We start from the raw sequence: 16,938 nt of genomic DNA on the forward strand, positions 1-16,938 counted from the left end.
TTCCCTTTATAAGAACTCTTCATAAAAAGTCACGTTGAACTTCCGGTATTACAACAAGTTGATGAAGTTGTGTGCTTTATTGTGAAAGCATGTTTAGATACCAAAATTGACGTACAATACATATTTACTTGTGAGTATAAATACCATAGATCACCGAAAGTTGTATTGTCAGGAAAAATGAATATAGAATCGTGTAATAATTGAGCACGTGCAGTGACATTGCTTCAGTATGATTTGTTTTTATGCCTGTCATATTTTAAGCATTAGACATCTGTTTGAAACATGCAAGCACCTGCCACTTTGGCTGTAACCTGGTAACTTTGTATGCTTGAACAGGTCTCATTCCAGTTACTGTTCATGCAATGAAATGACCATTCTGAACCAAATGGAAATAATGTTTTTTTAGTATATCCCTAAGGAAATGCATCATAGACAATTTTGATCCACTGGTCATTTCAACTTTTATGATCTATGAGGTAGACAAAACACCAAACTATACTAACTTTAACAAAGTTGAAATACAGAGAGAACAAACACAGCCACACACATAACAAAACTGTGCTGCTTATACAATGTAGGTCAACCATAAAAACACAGTCATAAAACTTCTACAGTAATTAATCTTCTTTTTTGTAGATATACAAGACTATTTTAAGTAATACACAATGCCAGCTTCATCAGGATGTGAAAAAGATGATGATGTGGCAGACATAGAGGATATGATCTCCAAAGAAACATCATCAGAGGACATCAGACACAAACCTCGCAAACTGGTCACAGCCAGGGCTAAGAAACTTGGCTCCCAAGTCAGAGAACAAGTTCAAGGAGATAGCCACATTCCAGGTTAAATAAAAAAAAATATCTATATGTCATTTGTGTAGCATCTAGTCACATGTAACAAATCAAACTGCCTAGACAGAAATCCCTTTAGTCATTGTAGCACTCTGTGAATAATCTCATGTTGAACTGTTTTAGTCAAAGAAACACAGAACAAATATTTGTGTATAGATATTAAAGACTAGCAAAGGTCACATGGATCAAATGTTGATTTAAATGATTTGAAATTCAAGAATGGCTATTTTATTATCTTGTTGGGACATTCTAGCATTCAAATCCACCATGAAAATTAGTAAATAGTGTTAATGTTGTAATTGTTTGTGTCAATAAGCAGTAAGAAATTCAAGATGGCCACTATCATACCCTATTGGTGGAAACTCTTTCATTAATTTGTATAGTTTAGATAACAAATGAAAACACTTGACACAGACAATGTTAATCTATTGTTTTCAATTGTTTTGTGATTTCCTCCAGTTTGGTTTACTGGTACTGTAATTCATTAAAGGGACAGTGTCAGCCTTGTCACTACAGAACTACTGATTCATTTAGTGTTTTTTATAAAACACAAATTACAGAAGTACCATTCTAATCCGTTCTGGGATTTAAGATCATGAAGATCATTATGCCTATGATTGTTTCAAAGTATTCAATAAATTCAACATGAACAAATTTGTCTGATACCCAGTGTATGTTGTTACATTTTGATAGGTACACAGAAAATATATGTGAAAACCTGGGGATGTTCCCACAATAACTCAGACAGTGAATACATGGCCGGCCAGCTGGCTTCCTACGGCTACCAAATAGTTGGTAAGGTTTTATTTGAGTGATACACAGTCATGTAAACAACAAATGCTGAAAATCAAGATTTTGAAAAAATAATTAATTCTGTATTGTTAACCATTTTGAACAATACTGATTCCTGAAAAATTAGAAATGTTTACATGTAAATGTCTAACAAAACATGATCAAGACAGTTTTCAGTGATTTTATGTTATGACTATGTGCTACATCGGATAACTCTGTCAGTATTACTTGTGTTGTGTACCACCAGATAACAAGGAGTCTGCAGATCTCTGGCTGCTCAACAGCTGTACAGTGAAGAACCCAGCTGAGGATCACTTCAGGAATGAGATAACCAAGGCCCGCGAACTTGACAAAAAGATGGTGGTGGCGGGATGTGTACCCCAGGGACAACCTAGAGCAGCTTTCTTGAAGGTCATTGTTGTTTTCTCTAGACTAGTCCTCTTAAAGGAAGTGATTGTCTAGGCCAGCCTTCTTGTAGGTCATACGTATCTGTATTTAAGCAGACTTTTTACAGACAGTAATTTCCTTTGGCTAACATAGGGCAATCCATGAAATTCCAGGAGTTATGCTCCCTATGCTATCTGCACCCCTATGGTGAGAATATGTAAACTGCAGTGAAAATTTCCCAGAAGAATTAAACTGTGATGAAGATTTCCCAGAATAGTTAAACTATATAAGAGCTTAGGCGAGTTTACCAGCCTAGGCTGGTAATCATTTTCCTTAGACAAGGCCAAAAACTATATCTTGCAGTTAATAATGTTTATTTTCCTGACCAGAACTTCATAACAAATAACACCAATTTTGTTCCTTGTATTTGTATATATACAGTTAGAAGATATATGTGTAGTGAGATATAGAAAGGACACTTTTGAAGAAACCGCTGTGTACAAGTGTTCTTGTATTCAAAGTTTGCTATTTCTTTCCTTTTACAGGGATTAAGCGTGATAGGTGTTCAACAAATAGATAGAGTAACAGAGGTTGTAGAAGAAACACTAAAAGGTAAGGATACCTAGCTTTCTGGATATATTATACCTAAACTTAATGTGAATGATGACATAAAGTCTAGATGGGCAACAAGTTTGTTTTTGTGGAATGGGAAATCAGATTTGGCTGACACATTATTTAAAGTGAATGTTCAAGTTTTGAACAGTGAACCAATCTGAAAATGAACACTTGAGTTTGTCAACACAAGATAAGGCAAAAATGTCAAGTTCTATGAGACTGATTTCATAACATAATTAATATATTTTGCTCGCTTTTTTTGGTCAAATTGATAAAAAAGTTACAGATATGTTTCTCTTTTGACATGAGTTCATATGAGTAGTTTTGCAATATTTCAAACTCCTGTGAAACATTTCGATTAGTTTTAACATGTTTGGTAAACCTGTTAAATAAGCTGCACAGATATTGCCTGTATTTATAATTCAATTGTCAAATACTTTTTATTGAATTATATATGTGAAATAAAAACAATTAGGTATGACTAGTGTTTATAGAGGATTTCAACAAAACACTGTGGATGTACCCATACATGCCATATCTAACAATTTGAGGGTGAGACTCATGAAAATTACTCGCGGCGTGAGACACATTTCTCAAACATATAAATCAGTCTCACAAAAAGAAATAAAGTTTGGTCATTCTCAGTGAATAAACAATAGCTACATGGATTCACACTGACCTTGGTCACTGAGAGGTCTATAATCACAGGCCAGCCACTTAATTAACAGGCATCCAATTAGCGTGTACAGTACCTTTCTAGACATCTTTATCTGTAGCATAAAATTGTGGAATAATAAATGAGAATATTAAAAGGTATTCACAAAATAAAGTGATCTGAAATGTGTGTATTACAGGTAACTCTGTCAGACTGTATGGACAGAAGAAGGAGGCAGGGAAGAAAACAGGGGGCGCACCACTCAGTCTACCAAAGATCAGGAAGAACCCTCTGATTGAGATCATTGCCATTAATACAGGGTGAGATTGTTTGTTTGTGGCTGGTGCTCTGTATCAGTTAAAAACTTCATCCTGTTGGTACGTTATTAAAGCAAAGTTTAAGAATCAAGTATGCAAATAAAAAAAGCATTTATGTAGTGATCCACTGGTGTCTTGTGATTTCTAATGTAACCATTGAGCTATTTATCATTATAAATGCTCCTGGCTCCTGTGGAGTTGTCAGGTTTATCCCATCTTAAACATTCTGAGCATCAGTGGTACAAAATTACATTCACGTATACAACTTTGTAGTAAATAATATGTGTATATTTATATAATATGTGTATATTTATATAATAAGTGTATATTTATATAATAAGTGTATATTTATCACAGATGCCTTAACCAGTGTACATACTGTAAGACGAAGCACGCCCGAGGAGAACTGGGGAGTTACAGACCACAGGAGATTGTAGCCAGGGCAAAACAATCATTTGAAGGTAAATACAAGATTATTGATTCAAAATTCAGTTCCAAGCAGAATTTTGAGTCCTGGTCTGGAATTATTTTATTGTTTGCCTGCAGACATTTTGATTTTAGTGTGATAAGATTATATACTGTCTGGTGCTTTTTAAGTCATTTTGAAAACTACACACCAGTTTAACTGTACTGATACCATGCCTTATAAAAAATAATTCATTATTTACCAATATGTCAATCATCAAGTTCCATCTAAAAGTTTCTCAATAAATTACACTTTCAAACTTGACAGAGGGTGTGGTAGAAATATGGCTGACATCAGAAGACCTTGGGGCATATGGACGCGACATTGGTGTTACCTTGCCAGAGTTACTATGGCAACTAGTAGAGGTCATACCTGAAGGTGCCAGAATGAGGCTGGGAATGACTAACCCACCATACATATTGGAGCATCTCGAGGTATGTCCGAAATTTGCAGCAAAATAAATGATAGTTGGTGAATGATTGAAGACATCACAAATATTCTTGAGGAGAACAACATGCCTTAATTAACACTCTCAGAATGAAGAAGAAATTCAACTCCTAAATATTTCAATTCACTCAAATATATGAAGCCAGGTCAAAAATTATTACACAAGGTTTCTTCATCAAATATTAATCAAAAGAAACATTTTGATAAGGATCTTTGGTCAGAGAAATTACAAAGTATGTGGGGAATTTCTGTTTAATATTGATTCTATAGAGATAACCAATTTACCAGCTTCTGAACACCTGATATATGCATATCCCTGGACGGTTTGTAAATATTTGAGTAACATACATTGTTGATGTTTCAGGAGATTGCCAAGGTGTTGAGTCACCCACGTGTGTATGCTTTCCTCCATGTGCCAGTCCAGTCTGCCTCGGACAGTGTCCTCATGGATATGAAACGGGAGTATTGTCAGGACGACTTCAGACAGGTGGCAGATTTTCTCAAAGCCAAGTATGTAAAACAGTTTTTTCTCAGTACAAATGGATCTTTTAATGTTATCAGACAGAGAGGTTACACCAAAGTTATATATTAACCAATAGGGACACCAAAGTTATATATTAACCAATAGGGACAGTATAAGGTATAGATCTTTGCCAGAATTTGGAGGAGCCTCAGTTTGCTGGTAGGGAAATACCAATAGTATAAGGAACAATTTATGACGGATTTCTTCAAACAAGGTGTTAACATAATTGTATAAGTATTGTGTATCCTAGAGCTGTCCAGTCATGTGTGTTCTGGTACGGTTCACAGTTTTGTTACCTAGCATCAGTCAATTCATGCAAGACTGCTAAACACAATCTTAAACAGTTGTTTAAGGATAGTTGTAATGGACCTGTCTGATCATCTGTATGAAATCAAATGTTTCAAGTTTGAGAGTGTTTGGAGAGATTTGCCACTGTATAGGCAGTCTCATTTAATCACCCTTTACGCACTTGTTTAGGTATTTCACGATAATAGACAAATGACTGTTCGGGTTACAAGAATGAATGAAGGAAAAGAATAAGTAATGGAACTGTCAATCTATTTTATTAGGTGGCTTTTCCAATCTATTTAAAACATTTTGTAAACAGCGAAGCAGACGACAAATGTGAGTTGTCTCCTGTTGCCCGGCTGCAAGATACAAAGACACGTGACTCGTATACCCCTTGTAAAATCACATGATTCCACCGTATTACTGCTGAGAATCACGTGACATGACCGTATACCCCCTGAGATTTTCATATACCCCCTGAGATTTACGAATGCGGTTTGGTACACTGCAGTTTTTAACCAATTAGATTCCTAGATTTAGTAATAAATGTAGTTACCAGTCATGAATGAGGAAGACAAACCAGATGTACCTTATTGCATCTGAAGAAGAAACAAACATTAACAGACCTTGACCTTAATATAATGTACAATTCAAACTTTTCTCAAAGTAAACAAAATTAAACTCTAACTAGATTTTTGCCAGGTTTTACGTGCAATATCAATGATACTTTGTTTGATGTTTCAGAGTTCCTGGTGTTACCATAGCAACTGATCTGATCTGCGGATTCCCGACAGAGACAGAAGAAGTGAGTCAGAGAAGTGTTACTCACTTTAAATGGACCTGGCAGGACATATGATAGTGACATTTGTGAAACAGATTGATGAACATTTATGTACAGTAAAACCTTGTTATACCGCCACCATTTGTCCAGAGAAAACGTGGCATTATAAATGGGTTTGGCAATAAATTGAGGGAAACTTATAAAGGACTTAAAAAAAACATGAAAAGGGGGTCATTGAAATATGTTGGCAGTGAACAAGGTGGCAAATGAAACGAGGGGCATTATATGGAGGTTTTACTGTATATAAATGAGGGGCATTATATGGAGGTTTTACTGTACTGTTGACTACTTTGACTTCACATAGTCTTACTTTCTCATTTTCATTGAGAAATAAAAGGTGGCATATTATTGGGGTACTTGCATATAAAATTTGTCTATTGTAAGTTTCACAGTATATAAGATATGCCCAGACAACATGAACAAAAGGCAATTACTCTGTATATTATGGGGCACGATACCCAATTTAAAATGTAACACTTTATCATTACAAGAGGTATTTGCATACAAAATTAGGTAATTGTGAAAGAGGATGTGAGATATTCTCCAAAGTGACATACTAGCAGTCTGATTAACAGGACTAACAGCCAGACTGACAGATGGAGTGAAGACCTATAGTCCCGTCTTTTAGTACTGGTGGAAGACTCATAAATCAGTCTACAATATTTCATAATGAATTTACAATGAAGCTTTAAAATTTGATTGTCAGTGTACACTGAACAATCTTTGACATGAACAAGATGTTAAATGTACACAAGGTAACACTCGTAAAAATAAATAGCCTTGAGTCAAAAGATATTTAAGTTCGCAATAACAAATATAATTGTAATTCGTTTTAGGATTTTAAAGAAACCATGAAGCTAGTGGAAGACTACAAATTTCCAAGTCTATTTATTAACCAGTTCTTCCCACGACCTGGGACACCAGCAGCTAAGATGCCAAGAATCCCTCCTCCACAGGTACAGTGGTCTACTTAGAGCTCTCTTGGGACTTCTTCAAAGTTGCCTTTCTCGTTAGGTTATTGGAGGGTATATATATAGGGATCTGCCCTTATGTTCTAACAGGCCTGTCTTTGTCGGCATCATAACTCTACCAACTTTATTTCCTATGAGATCATCTTGAAAGTTCATGGATGTGGTCACCAATTTCTACAGTCAAAATAAAACATGGTAACTTTAAATAGAATTTTGGCATCACAATGAAACAGACTTTATTTCATATCTGATTGTCATGAAATTCAGTTGCATATTCACAAACCCCAACCGTGGTACACGCTTGTATTTCCACTGTCTGTAGTCAAACTGTAAAAAGTGTTCCCATAACTGTAAAGAGAATTTTGGCCTCATCACTCTCCAGACTTTATATCTTATCAGATTGTCATGAAACTTTCATACATGTTTTCAAAATACTGTAAATACAGTTTAGTGCAATGTGTAGTGTCTATTACAATAGGTAGTGTAATATATAGAGATTGTTACACAAAAAATAGTCAGTATAAAGTGTATTTTTTGGTTCCAGGTAAAGAAGAGGACAAAGGCAGTGTCAGAGTTGTTTCACTCGTATAGGACATATGACCATAAGGTATATATTTTAGTGCAACTTTAACAAAACTTCAATATTTAAAAACCTTTAAACTTTATTTAATTTAGAACAGTTATGAAACAAGTTATTTCAACTTGTTGACCTGAATGTAAGTGCGCAGGGGTCTTAATGTGGGAGGAAACTGGAGTACCCAGAGAAAACCAATGTGGTGAGCCAGGTGACCCCATACCAATTCACGCCCAATCAGGGAATCAAACCATGATTATATCCACCACCCCGTGCATAGGGAAAATGTAATAGTTCAGATTTTGCTGTTCTGTTTTCATTATGTGTTTTGAAAGAAAATTCTTCCCTAGACTTCTTATTTCTCTACCTCAATGCCTCAATAGCCTATATGATAGCATCCTTAATATCCAGGGGTAACGCTCACTTTCGCTCTCTACACCCCCCCTGGAATATGTCATAGCAAAATCGAAGGCTCAGTGTGCAGCACTTTGTGGATGAGATGAGAAAACCAGTTTGGTCCTTTGATGTACATTAAAAGAATATCACGGTTGCGTAATGGTAAAAATTGACAAGCTTTGAAGTCGGCGTCGCTCTTTTGTAATCTTCAAAGGACAAGTATCAGTCAAGTGATTGGTCAGGTTTTTATACCTGACACCAATCAAATACATAGCCACGTGCCTTCAATTTTGCTATGACATATTCCATGGGTGTAGAGAGTGAAAGTGAACGTAACCCCTGAATATTGAGGAAGATATGATAGGTGACTTCTTTTTTGCATAAGCCTTTTTAATAAAAAAAAAAAAAACCCATCACAAACTTAGATTAACATACATGGCTGGTTTCTGTAATGTTGGCATCAGTCACCTCCATGTTTGAGCAAGATAGAGAAATCTCCTGCTGAATGATATATCCACTTTTTAAGAGTGAATGATTGGCAGAAGGAAATGTTCACATACTTTGTTACTGGTTCTGTATGCCTGATAAAGTGACAAAAATGAACTGAGTTTGAAAGTGGAAATTTACTTAGTATATATATGAATTTTGTAATTTTACTAAGTATATATATGAATTTTGTACTTTTACTTAGTATATATATGAATTTTGTACTTTTACTAAGTATATATATGAATTTTGTACTTTTACTTATTATATATATGAATTTTGTACTTTAACTTAGTATATATATGAATTTTGTACTTTTAAAAAAAAAACAATATGTATGCCAAATTTGTAATATCATGTCTTAAGCAAATGTCCTCTGTAGCATCCTTAACTATTCTTATTTCTTTTTTTTTAAAGTATCTTTTTCATACATTTAAACGAAATGCTTTCATCTTAGAATCATATCTGCAAGACTATAAGTATTTTATATTTAATATGCCCTGTAGAGTAATGATTGTTCTTGAATTGCATTGCTTCTTACGTTATTTACAGATGGGAGAAATCCAGGATGTGCTGGTGACAGAAATCTCACACGACAAACAGTATTATGTTGGTCACAATAAATTTTACGATCAGGTAATTATAAGACAATAGTTCTATCAATTAACTTCATTAACATTTTCTTATTAGTTTGAAAAAAAAGCTTATACAGGTATATATTGCATGAACAGAACAGGAATGACACATTGAGAAATATGAAGATGCTACCTTGCATTTTGAGTAATTTCAATAATACTTAGAAATCGCTTTATTGTAAAAACAAGTTTCATTTTGTTCAGAGTTTAATTTCTCAATTTGTTTTTTTGTTAGGTGTTAGTTCCCCAGGATGAGGATTTTATGGGCAAATTGGTTCGTGTGGAAATCGTAGATACAGGGAAACACTTTCTGAAAGGAAGACTGGTATCTAAAGAGAAGATAACTCAGCCATCTGTTCCTCCCCCACTGAAGAAGGGACAGGTTTCTGGCGTCAGTAATACAGTGCAGGTAGGGACATGGCATGTGTCACTATGGTTTTAGATTTATTATAATTTTTTCATAAAGTTTGTCAAGAAAGTCTAACTCCTTCAAGATACTTTCTATGGTCACGCTCGCTTTATAAACTTTGATACCTGTGTAACGTTAATGTATTAAATGTTCTAAATTTATAATCAGACTATGAACAAATGACGTTTAGTGTACATGTTAACAGCTCAAGCCTGAGATTTTATTCACCCATAGAACTCAATTACTCTGCATAGAATAGGCAGAAACCCCAATGATGGATAGAAGTGATGTCTTTTTTAATCCTGAGGTGCAGAGGCGGGCAGATTTGTTACTGGAATAGCCCAGAGTTGAATTATGAAATTAACAGGAACTATTTCTCTTGCAGGTTAATGAAGGTTCTGACTTTGTGAAACAGACATTGAAGTTCCTGTCCTTGGCCTGTTTACTGTTGGCCATTGTGTGGAGACTACAGAATATAATCCTCGGTGCTACATGACCAAAATATTCTATTTAGAATACCAACTAATTCAGTGTTCTGTAGGAAGTGATCAGTTCTCTCTGCTGTGTTTCCCCTCGATAAAAGGTTATGTGGTGAACTTGACAACGCGAGTCGGGAAAAGACTTGGAGGATTTGTGATATTCATGTGGGTATCTGTTCAGGTCTTTAAGCAGCTCAGCTAGTGTCTACAGGAAAAATGTTTCATAAACTCACAAACATTAAAGAATGAAGTACAAATTTATGACCTATGCAAAAGGAAAGCTACGGTGATGTCGTTTCGAGAGTTAAAAAGCAAGTCACATACTTAACAGACCATTGTTGACAAAAGCATCCTACGCTATAGCTTCTATGTTGTAAAGCTCAAGAATAAATTGACTTTGTCAAGAAGTACCAGTATTAACTATTCTATTTTGTCAAGTGACACCACTTGCATCATTCAAGTTGGTTGGCTTTTAGTTTTCATTATGCCCTTCCCATTTTATGGTGAATATATATGTATGTAGTGTTAACCTATATTTCCCTTTCATCCCTGTTTCAACTTAATTTCTGAACAGAATTTGATAAAACTTTATCCAAATATGAGAATACCTTGGATGAGGTTGTATTTTAGGGTTCCATATAACTCCAGTACCACACAATTATATTCCTCACACTGATCTTCATTCTGTTTCAATTTGCAAAGGCTTTATCGAAGTTACATGTATATTTTACTCCTGGTCAGTCCCTGGATTGAAATCACTTTACGATTCTAAAGTGTAGTGAATCGTACACAACAGACTGTTGTTCAAACTTGATATCACAGCAGAGTCCCTTTTGGTTGAAAACCTACCAGCAAATTAATTCTTAGCAGACTCTGCCTCTGACCTTTGCCATTTACTGTTCTTGACAATATTCTTTCAAATCGGTAGATCCACGTAGGTAGGTAGATAGGTAGGTAGATACAGCATTATCTCATTGACTTCTGTGATGCTGGATTATCTCGGCGTCAACATTACACGGTCGCGGAAAATAACAAAAATATGACAATTAAATGGGACATTCATTCCAATGATATCAAGGATTACATGAATATAGAAATAGTAACTAGATACAATAAAAACACAACCTACAGAAACAACAGAAATTTAAAAATTTAAAAAAAAAAAAAAAAAAAATGCTTGCACTTTTCACTGGTCAATGGCTAGATGACATCGGAAGTCGGACATGACCAAAACAAGTGCTAGACAATTCCTTAGCTGTGTACCAAATTCTATCGAAATTGGACGAAAATCGAAGTCACAAAAATGTCATTGAAAGAAAATGTAAACATAGAATCTAACAAGAAAATGATGTAATGTTAATTAAAGCACGTTGCTGTTTATCTATTATATAGTAAAGGAACATTTACTCATTTTAAAGTGTGTAAGTATAACCAGAGATGTATATATATTACATATACTCTTGTACGTCTCTGGTATAGCTGTAGTCTTGTATATGTCAACCGACGCGAGTGTTATTTGTAGCAAACTAAAACGAGCTCTTCAGTGGCATTCTAGTGTGCCCAGTATTTGATTGTTTTTATTCTTTATTATATGCCAGTTTCAGGTGTTGAAATTAGACACTAATGTTTCGTTTTAGGAGGTTGAAGTGTTTGGCCTGCCATGGATCTAATAAAGAGTTCACTAATTGACAAAAAGCAGGTTGCACACGTTTAATTTTTGTCATTTTCTCGTCAAGAGTTTGCTACAGATTTCAATGAGTTGAATGTCTTGCCGTTATAACAAACTAAGAAACCACAACTACTTATCCTTTTTTGCTAAACTTCTCAACACCCTGGTCATCAAGTTTTTAGCTCACCTGGCCCGTCCGTCGCCAGTCCATCAACTTTTTCTTTTGAACGACTTCTTCTACAGAACTGGAGAACCTAGGGTCATTATATTTGGCCAGTAGGTACCTGGGATGAAGTGCTATAAAGTTTCCTCATTAAAATGACCTTGACCTACTTTCAAGGTCATTGGGGTCAAATATGTTAAAAATTTCAAACAACAATATCCTAGGAACCATTTGTACTTGAGTCATGATACTTAGGTATGTTATGTAGACCAGCAGTGCAAATATTTTTTCTCAATTTCAGTAATGAGGTCAAAGATCAACTTTAAGTGCTGGTAAGGGGTCAAATTTTAAATGTGGATTAAAAGCTTTAACAATCTTCTTCTCAAGTTCCATAAGGCCCAGGGTCATCATATTTGGCCAGTTGATACCTGGGATAAAGTGCTATAAAATATCCTCATGAAAATGTCTTTGACCTCCTTTCAAGGTCACAGGGGTAAAATATGTTAAAAACTTCAAACAATAATATCCTCAGAACCATTATGACTAGAGTCATGATACTTGGGTATGTTATGAAAACCAGCAGTGGGGATATTTATCTAAATAACAGTAATGAGGTCAACTTAAAGAGCTAGTCAGGGGTCAAATGTCAACATTGGTTACATATGTAAAAGCTTTAACAATCTTCTTCTCAAGTTCCATAAAGCCCAGGGTCATGATATTTGGCCAGTAGGTACCTGGGATGAAGTGCTATAAAGTTTCCTCAAAAATGACATTGACCTATTTTCAAGGTCACAGGGGTCAAATATATATTAAAAACTTCAAACAACAACATCTAAGAACCATTTGGACTAGAGTCATGATACTTGGGTATGTTATGTAGACCAGCTGTGTGAATTGTTTTCTTTATTACAATAATGAGGTCAAAGGTCAACTTTAAGTGCAAGTCGGGAGTCTAAGGTCAATGTGGGTTAAAAGCTTTGAAATTAAAATTTCAAACAACAATATCTTCAGAACCGTTTATGAGATGTTAAAATGTCTTGTGTTCTAGTTACCAAATTTGGTCTTAAGTTACCTATATATCAGTTTCATATAACGAAAGAGACAGGTGAGCGATACAAGCCCCCTGGGCCTGTTGTTACTATACATTTTCTATTTGTTGACAAAATTCAGTAAAATGGTGGTATACTTGTTTTTGGTGCGATCTAGGAGGTACTTGTTAAATTGGGTAAACTTAATCACGGAACCTTGTCGTACGCATTTAACAAACTTATCAAATCTAAGCCTCGGTGTGCCTCGATCAACAATTTTCAGCTTAGATGTATATTATGCGTCTGACACATATATACGGGGAGGTTAGTAGACCGTCCTACATTGGACGTCCGCGTGTAACGTCACGATTTCAGGACAGACGTGCGTCTGTCTATTATCCGGGGCTGTCTGAAACGGCTACCAAAGTGATTGATAACCATGGAGGCTTGATGTGTCTGAAACTTATGGTTTGAGTCCAAGACATCGGACACAAAATTAATCAACGTCGTTTGAAATGGTGTGTCATAAGCTTCACTGATTGGAGACCTGCCTAGTTCTTAAACGGGTATGCCGAGTTTCATCTGGTTTCTAACACCAGACTTAGACATTTTGACACATTTACATCTATAGGTCAAAATGTCTAAGTCAGGTGCTAGGGACAGATGATCCTCGGGCTGTTGAGATCGTCGCATGCGGTATTAAACTTACACTGAAATGTAGGATGGGTGAAACTATTGCAACGACATTTATGACAACTATCAAAACACAACTCTTTAAGGAATTAAGTTGAATAGATATATCATTAACCGCTTCACACAACTATAACGAAACTATCCTTTAATAATATACTGCCCATGTTATCTTTATGTGTGCTGCAGGCCTTATATTTACAAACGTTTTGTTGAAAAAAGCTCTTATGAGCTTACGCTATTGTACATGTCTATCAAATGAAATGACAAAAATAAAACGCCAATTATCTGATTCCCGATTGCCCCGAATTTTCAATTATACGAACTTGTATTTCGTGTTCCCAAAGAACTGGTCTGCATTAATACAGAGGAACCGCATACCATTTTCATGTTTCCCATTAAGTTCGTTTAATCGGCTGTCTATACTTGTCACACCCATAGGCACTTGCTTTCATATACATTACAAAAGTTATAAAAATCTCCAGTTCTTGTAAGGATTGTTTCGTTTTAGCGTTTGTGACCAATATAAAGGCAGATGGCTGTACATGTGTGCCTCCCGACCTATATCCCAGTAATATGTCGGCGGCATCTGCAGAATTGGCCGGGAACATTGGTGTAGTGGGTTCAACCTTGACACTAACGAGGAATGACATTCTTTTAACCTTTTACAATAAGCTGATGTCGTCTATGAGGTACTATTGCTAAGTATAAGTGTTTAAACAAATGGTAGTCATAAAAGATATTGACTTTGTTAGCGGACATTTAACCCCCGCATTTTTCCTGGTATGTTTACCAGTTTTGTCACTTCATCAAGATCTGCAACTAATTTCAAATATTCCGTATGGTAGTAGCGTTTCTGTAATTGCTCATGGCACCAGAACATCCAGAGCAGAGGTCAATGTTTGATTTACATTAATGGTGATCCTACTAACACTTCATTGCGTCTTTATACATGTTATACAAAATTATACAGATGGTTCAAAAATGTTGTCCTTTACCAGATAGCACCACATTTCTTTTCTGAATGAATCCAATAGGAACAACGATTTAATAGATCGATTATTACCTCCGATTCTTTATCGGTTATAAATATTAACTTTATTTATTTTATAACAATTATGAAACAAGTTATTTTAACTTATAATAATCACTCTGGTTGGCCCGGATTTTAGTGCACAGGGGTCTTAATGTGGGAGGAACCGGAGGAACCGGAGAAAACCCAAGTGGTCGGGCAGGTGCACCCCATACCATTTCACATCCGATTGGAGAATCGAACCCCGGCCGCCTTGGTGAAAGGCAAATGCACTATCAACTGTGCCACCCGACCACCATTTTTAATCGGTTCTTCTTAGTGTTGGTAATGTAAAGGACAGAAATGTGTTGACATATTTATCAATTGTTTTAATTACGTTGGTTCCGATTGTTATGTATAACGGACAAAGTGGAATTCTTTCATTGAGAACTAATTCCGCTCTATCAAAGAAGATATCACTTTAAAATGGTGTCTTGGTTATAGAGAGATCATCATCCTATCTCGCTGGACAGCATGATGGTTAATGCTGGTCCTCACAGGTAATTTCCGGTCTTCTTTTGAGACAAATATATGGTTTCTTTTGCGTATCCGGTTCAACCGTTTCAACCAGCTGAAATTGGAAATTAAACGCCGGATCAGAACCGAGGCTGACCTCAGGATTATTCGGTAGTAATAAGGACATGCTACTCTTGATATACTGTTATTTATTTGTTACAAGTCATTGAAACTGTGCATTTTAGTTCTGTCTAAAACTTCGTCATATTCTTGGTCAAAGAGCGTTCTTTCTTTTATCGCGCGGAAGCGGCCTAGCATGTCGCTTCTGAATGCGATCCACGAGATTTGTCTATAGGGATCCCATATTAGGAGGGGGTACTTCTATGTGAGTTGGACGTGTGTTTGATGTACTCACTCGTTTTATTACATTCCACAGTGTCGTATGTTGCATCTTCAGAAAGATATTGTTGCATTTGGTTTCCTGGTTACTCTATCTTAGAATAAGTTTAAGCCTACCTTTATTGCACATTAAACATGGTCTAGGTAATTGGAAGAATATCATTTGAAGCAATATACAGTGTATTTCCCTTTGTGGACGTTGCTCAGCAGTACCTGTAGCAACTTTATTCTTTCAAAGTGAACTTCAATATACCAATGTCTATATCACGATAACCGGTACATCACGATAACTTGTTTATCACAATAAGTGGTCCATCACGATAACCGGTACATCATGTGATTACCGGTACATCACGATAACTTGTTTATCACAATAAGTGGTCCATCACGATAACCGGTACATCATGTGATAACCGGTACATCATGATAACTTGTTTATCACAATAAGTGGTCCATCACGATAACCGGTACATCATGTGATTACCGGTACATCACGATAACTTGTTTATCACAATAAGTGGTCCATCACGATAACCGGTACATCATGTGATAACCGGTACATCATGATAACTTGTACATCCCAATGACGATAACTGATATATTATGATATATGGCACATCAAGATAACCGGTTCATCACGATACCTGGTACATTATGATAACGTGTAAAACATGATTACTGGTATATGTAGATCACGATAGCTGGTACATCACGTTACCTGATGCATCACGATATACGGAACTTGTAAAGAGCGTAAATTATATGATTTGTTTCTATTTTGCAATCGCGCTTACGTCACGATTTTTATTAACTGCTGTGATAATCGAGATGCTATCAAAATGGCATGTTATTTGGAATCTGATTCCTTGTTTTAAAAGCTATAATAATTATTATTTAATGCATTTCATTGACTTGAAATGCCCATACACACCCTATAACGAGAGAGTGTTTATACTGCACAGTTGACTAGCTTGTCAAAAAACTGGCGAAAGTAACGATAATATGGCTGCGCATCGATTGACGTATTATGACGTGTTTGTGTAAGACAAGCTTTGGACAGATCAAATATGCAAAATAATGGCCGATCGATGTTATTCTAGAAGAGATTACCTCAACGTTACAGGCACCAAACAATTTCACTTGAATAATGATTTCGAATCAATTGCTTTCCATAAAAGTGGGGATTAGTCTGCAACATCGATTCAATTTCATATGGAGAAAAACAAATTGTCAAAGCTTAAAGGATTCCGTATACTCGAAACCCCCTTCAGGACCCGTAAACTCCTCGTCAGATCCGTAAACACCAGAATACCCGTAAATGAAACTGG

The 16,938-nt window shown here is 35.8% G+C and overlaps 1 protein-coding gene across 1 annotated transcript; it reads left to right on the plus strand.

Moving 5' to 3' along the window:
- The first annotated feature begins 38 nt into the window (after window positions 1-38).
- On the plus strand, window positions 39-10,541 carry LOC110466648 (threonylcarbamoyladenosine tRNA methylthiotransferase-like). Its single transcript, XM_021523288.1, has 15 exons — window positions 39-130; window positions 637-843; window positions 1,546-1,647; window positions 1,892-2,055; window positions 2,577-2,643; window positions 3,501-3,621; window positions 3,976-4,079; window positions 4,352-4,518; window positions 4,896-5,041; window positions 6,087-6,147; window positions 7,020-7,139; window positions 7,699-7,761; window positions 9,163-9,246; window positions 9,481-9,654; window positions 10,040-10,541. The coding sequence occupies exons 2-15, from the start codon at window positions 666-668 to the stop codon at window positions 10,148-10,150; spliced, it is 1,662 nt and encodes a 553-aa protein (XP_021378963.1). The 5' UTR covers window positions 39-130; window positions 637-665; the 3' UTR covers window positions 10,151-10,541.
- Window positions 10,542-16,938: the final 6,397 nt, after the last annotated feature.

The sequence above is a fragment of the Mizuhopecten yessoensis genome, unplaced genomic scaffold (genome assembly GCF_002113885.1).
Source record: "Mizuhopecten yessoensis strain PY_sf001 unplaced genomic scaffold, ASM211388v2 scaffold11139, whole genome shotgun sequence".
NCBI lineage: Eukaryota > Metazoa > Mollusca > Bivalvia > Pectinida > Pectinidae > Mizuhopecten > Mizuhopecten yessoensis.